At 49.4% G+C, this 7,347-nt stretch overlaps 1 protein-coding gene across 3 annotated transcripts in view; it reads left to right on the top strand.

Moving 5' to 3' along the window:
- The window catches only part of Aldh18a1 (aldehyde dehydrogenase 18 family member A1), a 36,126-nt gene extending 29,697 nt beyond the window's left edge, over positions 1–6,429 (top strand). For all 3 annotated transcript variants that reach the window (XM_026781486.1, XM_005352258.3, XM_026781487.1), the window contains 3 exons: positions 1,545–1,731; positions 2,680–2,775; positions 5,350–6,429. In XM_026781486.1, the coding sequence (XP_026637287.1) occupies positions 1,545–1,731; positions 2,680–2,775; positions 5,350–5,531 (465 nt within the window). In that variant the 3' untranslated portion in view covers positions 5,532–6,429. The remainder of the gene's footprint in view (positions 1–1,544; positions 1,732–2,679; positions 2,776–5,349) is intronic.
- Positions 6,430–7,347: the final 918 nt, after the last annotated feature.

Below are 7,347 nucleotides of genomic sequence, written 5' to 3'. Positions count from 1 at the left end.
GCACTGTGTATCAGTCTAGTCTAGAGGAGAATAGGCTGTGGGTAGATCTGAGCACAGCACTGTGTATCAGTCTAGTCTAGAGGAGAATAGGCTGTCGGTAGATCTGAGCACAGCACTGTGTATCAATCTAGTCTAGAGGAGAATAAGCTGTCGGTAGAAGTGGGAAAATGTGACTTCCTCGTGGGACTCAGCGTTTTCCTCCAGGCTGCAACTAAAGAACATGAGAACTGGCAAAGCAGCCGCTTCCTTAGTCACCCCATAGCCTGCTGCTGTCTGGAACTCTTTGGCTTGGCTCACAGAGGGTTCATTCTGTCATGGTCGGGGAGCGGCTCATCACGGGAGCCAAGAAGCGGAGGAAAGGGGAACACAGCCTTCAAGGACATGTCTCCGGCCGTCTCCTTCATGTAGGCCCACCTTCTGCCTTCCACCCCCTACCAATAATGCCATCCTACTACAGATCCATCAAGTTTAATCCATTAGGCCAGAGTCCTCAGGATCTGGGTGTCTCTGGAAAGCCCATCACAGACACAGGCACAGGTGTACCTCACGAATCCCCAATCAGATTAGCAGCCAGAACTACTCAGCACCAGAAGTCACTGCACCCCACAGAGTAAACAGGAATCAGAACACTTGACTACTCGTGTTCAAGCCCATCCACTAGAGACCATTTGATTGACACCTGAAGATGCCAAATATCACAGTCACTGCCCAGGAGGAAAGCCATCCTTGGCTAGAACTGAGCCTCCTCCTTTTACTGTGGGCGAACCCTCAGCACCCCCGGCATCAGGATGAAGATTGCCTTCAGAGGCTTCAAACCAATATGAGGCAATGTGTGTCCTGCACACGGCACCTTTGTATGTCGGAACCAAATCCTCGGGGTGACCTGATCACAGATGGGGTTCTCCAGTCCTGCAGAAAGTACAGTTCCAATAAAGCCAAGCCACAGATAGAGCTTGTCATAGCTGGAGTCAAGACCTGAAGGAGTCAGGGCATATACCTAGTCTGTGTGGTCTCAGAGAACAAGGCCTGTGTGCGAGCAGACTGATGAAGTCCCTCAGGTCAGCCCAGGATCCTTATATCCATCTAACAGGAAGAGGATCAGTTTGAGAGCCTAGAGTTGGCTATGACAGGCCAAAATCACACAGGTAACTAGTTTGAGGTAGTCTTAAGTACCAAGCCAGGGCTTCCCTGGGGTGTAGGGAATAAAGATACATCTGTGGCGCCCTCTTTCTTGTCATGAGTCCAGCGCAGGTTCCACTTCATAGAGAATGGGAATTTCCTTTACTCAAAAGCCAGAAGTCAAGGGCTTCCGTGCCTCATACATTCAAAGGCCTTTCATTGGAATCCCTGCCTCAGGTTGCTCAGGGCCCTGTTGCTGGAAAAGTGGCCAGCAAGCCCTGGCCTACCACGGGGCAGGGTGTGCTGGTGTGAGGAGGGGGAGGTCACTCTCCATGCCCACGAGCAGCTCATCACGCAGGCCCTGCTGTTGGTTCCTACTGCTGCTGTGGTCTTTTGTTTCTGTACTGGATCTTTATCTCTGACAGGTAAAAATTCACGCAGGCCCCAAGTTTGCCTCCTACCTGACCTTCAGCCCTTCAGAAGTGAAGTCACTCCGAACAGAGTATGGTGACCTGGAAGTGTGCATTGAAGTGGTGGACAGTGTCCAGGAAGCCATTGATCACATCCATAAATACGGCAGCTCCCACACAGATGTCATCGTCACAGAGAATGGTCAGTATGCAGGACTTCAGGCAAGCGGTGCCAGGTTTCTCTATAGTTGGTGCTGCTCTAGTCATGCAGGAAAGCACACTCCAGACTGACCAAGAACAGTCCTGGCATTGGAGTGCTCTCTGATCTACCTGTGGTCCATCCCAGGGCCCCCATTGGCAGGTCAGAGATGATGGGTACCACTTTAAAGATGGCTTCCCCGGGCTTCAGAGGCCTTATCCTTACCTGTGCAGCTGCCTACCAAGTAGTTCAACGCCAGACATTCTGTAATCTCAGAACCCAGAAATCTCAGGCAGGAGGATTGCCACAAGTTGGAGACCTGCCTGGATTACATAGTAAGACCTTGAGTCCAAAACAGAAAAACAAGTTTACAGCTGAGGGAGCTAGTACTAGGAGGCTAAGAGCAGAGCAGGACAGACATACTCATTCATTTACCTCCCAAACAGTGTATCAGTGACGTGCCAGGGTGTCTGGCTCCGAGGCCTTGTGGTGCAGGAAGCCATATGACCTATGACCCCTGAGGAGTTCACAGCACCAAGCAGCAGCCATCATTAACTGATCACTTACCATATGGCACTGGGGTCAGGGCTCTCGGGCCAACTGGCTTCATCCTCCATACTCTGAGAGGCAGGTACGGTCCCCTTCTCCTGTATGAGATGGTCATACACCTTCTCAAGGCCACAGAGCTAATGTGTGTGGTCTTGGAGGTCAGACCTATACAGGCTGTTCCAGCATGGAGGCATAACTACCTAGAGACGCTTTTCCAGTGGTCCCCGACCAGCTAGGACCGTGGGGTCTGGTATCCATCTTTCCCTTCAGAGCTCTCCTGAGCCTGTGTGTTTAACATGTGAGGACAGCATGTGCAGTCAGGTCTGTTACCAGGGAGTGGCCAGAAGCGGGCGTGTTCTCCAGGGGTCATCCTCATTTGGTTCCTCTTTCTTTCCCCTGTAGAAAAAACAGCAGAGTTCTTCCTCCAGCATGTGGACAGCGCCTGTGTGTTCTGGAATGCTAGCACTCGCTTCTCTGATGGCTACCGCTTTGGACTGGGTAAGAAAGACAGGGAAAAGGAGCCCCCTGTGGCTCTCCCACCACAGGCTCTAATGGCACCTCCTCCAGTCGTGCGTGATCTAGATAAAGAACAGAGAATCAAGAATAGGCCCATTTACCCGCCTGCGTTGGCAGACCGTTCACCTGCTCCTGATTCCTTTTCTATAAATGGGGACATCTAGAGACAAGTCAGATAACTTGCCCAGAGTCACACAGCCAGAGTCAGACCCAATATGCACAAGCCCTGGGGCCCCCATTGCAATGCAAGCAGGAACAAGTTATCTTGGTTTACAAGCTGTTGTGGTCCCCAGAGAGCATGCCATTGCAGATTTGAGAGATAGGAACTACACATAGAACCGAAGGGACTGGTCTTGGCATCTACACAGAGCCTAAGCACCAACATTCGGAACCAGCAAGGAGGTAGGAGGTGGGGGATTTAGCCCAAAGCATGTACTTAGAATGCACAGGACTCTGGGTTCACCTCTGGCACCAGCACACATGTGGTCATAGAAATAGACACCTGGTCCTTTCATCACTTATAAAACATCCAGCTCTCTAGCATTGTTTGTGCAGATGATTAAACAAGCATCCAGTAAGACATTTGTAGCACACTTCATGAATATTTGAGGTGTTTGGGGTGTGTGTGTGTGTGTGTGTGTGTTGGTGTGTTGGTGAGATGTGGGATTCCCCTCTGTATGCTGAGAATACTATTGGTGAATAAAGAAACTTCCTTGGCCTGTTGATAGGGCAGAACTTAGATAAGCAGGGAAAACTAAACTGAATTCTGGGAGAAAGGAGGCAGTGTCAGGGAGAAGGAGGCAGTGTCAGGGAGAAGCCATGGAGCTGCCACCAGAGATAGACATGCCAAAACTTTTCCAGTAAGCCACTGCCACATGGCGATACACAGATTAATGGAGATGGGTTATATTAATATGTAAGATATGTGTTAAATTAATATGTAAGAGTTAGCCAATAAAAAAGCTAGAGCTAATGGGCCAAGCAGTGATTTAATTAATACAGTTTCTATATGGTTATTTTGGGACTGAGCAGCCGAGACCCAACAAGTGGCCTATTAGTACATTGGTGTGTGTTGGTGTTGTTTTGTTTCTTGAGACAGGGTCTTTTCACATAGCACTGGCTATTCTAGAACTTGCTATGTAGACCTGCCTGGCCTCAAACTTAAAGATCTTTATTCTTCTGCCTCCCAAGTATAAGGACTAAAGGCTTGTGCCACCATGCCCAGCCAACATTTGAGAATTGTAATCTCCTTACCCTTTTTGGTGTTGTTTGTTTTGTTGTGGGTGTTGGTCTTTTCTGTTTGGTGCTAAGGATCAAACCCAGGGCCTCGGACATCCTAGGCAATTGTTCTGCAACTGAGCTACATCCTCACCTCCCCCCCCCCCCCGCCTTTTGGAACATGTGATCTGCCTGGAGAAACCCCTCTCCCTGATCACGGAAAGCTGTAGGGAATTTACCACAGTTTTCTCAGTCATTGACTTTGAGTGCCCGTTTCTGTCGCATTGGGATTCTGATTTAATTTTCACAACCCTCAACTCCAGCACTGTAGAAAAGTGACAACTGGCCCGTCCTTTGGCTCCCTTGCCAGTGACTATCTGCTCCACAGTAATGGGACCTCGTTCTTCACCACTTCATCCCGAGGCCTGGTACACCATGCACACTCAGTGAAGTTGTGATGCACGGGGAATCCCAGCCCCCACTGAACACAGTGGAGAACACTGAGCCAGACCCAGGAAAATCCCTGGTCTCAGGAGCAAGAGGGGAGAGAAATAGAGAAATGAGCAGTGTAACTGGCAGGTGCCTTCGTGCTAAATTCCTACGGAGTATTAAGAACTATGCTTTTGAGAGTATGAAGGCTATTCCGGGGGCCTGAGTTTCAAAGCACATCCTGCTTTCACAGAGGATGCGGGTTCTTTTCTCAGCACCCACATCAGGTGACTTCCAACTGAAACTCCAATTCTGGGAGATCTGACGTTCTCTTCTGGCCTCCATAGGCACTGGCCCACATGTGGTGCACATATATACGTGCAAATTTATGCATACAAAATAAAAACAAATGGATCTTTTAAAAATAAATACTATTTTGGCATAATGGCTCATATCCAAAGTCCTACCACCCAGGAGGCTGAGGCAGGATGATGAAAAATTCAAGACTTGCCTGGGCTATACCGTTAGACTATATCTCAAAAGAGGGAGGGGGGGAGGGAGAGAGAGTAAGGACTGTTTAGGGAGATGAACTCTATACTAGACATTGTTTTTGTTCACTTCAAAACATACCGGGGTAACAATTGAGATGCGTAAACTGATGCAGATAGATCTTCTAAAACTGTCAGAATACACCTGGATGAAGGGCAGTGGGAGAAGGGGCATTGTGATCTGTAGTGACAGAACACACTCACTTGGGTGAGGAACACCAGCTTGCTGGCCAGGGAGGATGGCCAGAAGGTAGCAAGGAGAGAAGATACTCGTTGTGGGCTCACGGGCGAGCAGGCAGCAGTGGCTGGGAAAGCTACACCTTTCTCCATGTTTTTTTTGTTTTGTTTTGCTTTCTAATAGGAGCTGAAGTAGGAATCAGTACATCACGAATCCATGCCCGGGGACCCGTAGGACTGGAAGGATTGCTAACTACTAAGTGGCTGCTTCGTGGACAAGACCATGTGGTTTCAGACTTCTCGGAGCACGGCAGCTTAAAGTACCTTCACGAGAACCTCCCTGTTCCCCAGAGAAACATCAGCTGAGAGGAGCCAGGCCGTCAGGACTGCTGTGCAGACTGTCACAGTTGGGCTCCTCAAGGATCTGCAGAGAGAACCTCATCCCCACCTCTTAGAAGGGTCTGCCTTCCGGAAAGTTCTCCTATGCTTCTGGCTCAACTCAGCATTTCCTGTCTTAGCTAATGTTCACATTCCATCCCAGCTTCTCGTATGTGTCTGTTTCTGTTACTGAGGTTGACCTTAGGGTCTCGAACGTGCTAGGCAAAGGCTCTACCACCAGCCTGGCTCTCTAGACACACAGTCCAGTCTTTAGGAAGAGAACCATTCTTGCAGGCGGAGACTGGGCTTTCCCCTGTCCCATCCCCCCAGAAACTAAGGGAGAGCCATCTCTTATTATCTCACATCAATGACAAGGAAGTCCTGGCGGCTTGTATTACCTCAGTGAGGTAAGGTCTCCTAGCATTCGACCGGGACCAACCCCTCCATCCTCAGAATCTCCACGTGTAATTTTATTTCTTTTATACTTGCTCATCTTCGGAAGGGGAGATTGGGAATCTTTAAGGAGAGGCAACTCTTTAAAAACCTTAAACATTTTCACCGGAAACGGTGCCTAAAATGGACTAACCTACATCCCTGGGAAGGTTGGCCTTCATGAATTTAAGGGTGCACATCCCAGACAGCTGCAGTCTCTTCCCTGGCCAGGGACACATGGTACCTTTGATGTAGTTGGAATCAGAGCATCACACTGGAGGTTTGAATCTCAAGATGTCCCTGCAAGTGGGAGGAAGATCTACAATTATGCCTGACCTTTTTATATGAATTATTTTGTCATCCTGTTCTTGACCTCCAGAACAAAGATTAGAGGATTATTTTAATACTTTGGATTCTTTCCCCTTTTTTGAGAAATTAAATTCTTATAAAAGCCCGTGCGCACGTTTCAAACTTTTCTCCCTTATTTGTCCTCACCCTCGCCTGTCCTCTCCCTGCGTGGTGACCCTCCTCCCCTGCCTGCTCTCAATATGCTGTTCTCTGGAAGTTAGCTGGGGCCGGGGTGTGTGTGTGTGTGTGTGTGTGTGTGCGCACGCGCAGTTTCCATGGAAGTGGTGCCAGGAAGCCCTCCAGGGAGGGACTCGGCCCTCGAGAGGAGAGGAAAACAGGATAGTGGGCATGAAGAACTTAGAGGCTACTTAAATGATGATCTGATGTCTGGGTTGTGCACGACATGTCGTCCCCACAGCATCCATTCCACCATGACACTGCCCACGTCCTTGGTTCACGGTGGCTGTAACTAAGTTTATGCTCCTGACCTGTGAATTTATAATCTCCTCACTCCCTCCCCTTTAGCCCTGCACTTAGTCTCTGGTATTCTATATTCTGCATTTCAAAGACATCTTGTTTTCCGAGAGCCTCCAAAAGAAGCCATTATTCACTGACATGCTGCTTGTGACCCTCAGAGTAGTTTTATGGGCATAAGAATCACAGTCGTAGAGATCATATTCCCAGTCTGGCTCCAAGCTCTACCTCTCAGCCAGACCCTTACATGGTCTGGCAAGTCACCCAGCCTGCCCTGCCCCATGAAGGGGGAGTTCTGACATAGCTTGCCTGAAAAGGCAATAAGCAAGGTCCAGCTGGAAAGACAACCAGCTCCCACCAGACAGCAGATGCCCCGGGAGTCTGAAGTAGCAGCCCCAAAAGACAAGAGCCCTTGGGGGAGTCACTGATAACAAAGGCCGGGACATGGGCTCTGGGGGAGATGGGCTCTGGGAGTGATTAGTGACAGAGCTTTGCGGGCAGCAGGTTGGTGCAAGCAAGCTCCAGCATGGGGATGAAACCAGCAAGTCTG

The sequence above is a fragment of the Microtus ochrogaster genome, chromosome 8 (assembly GCF_000317375.1).
Source record: "Microtus ochrogaster isolate Prairie Vole_2 chromosome 8, MicOch1.0, whole genome shotgun sequence".
Classification (NCBI taxonomy): Eukaryota; Metazoa; Chordata; class Mammalia; order Rodentia; family Cricetidae; genus Microtus; species Microtus ochrogaster.
The sequence above is the reverse complement of the archived record's forward strand: the minus strand, read 5'-3'. Positions and strand labels throughout refer to the sequence as shown.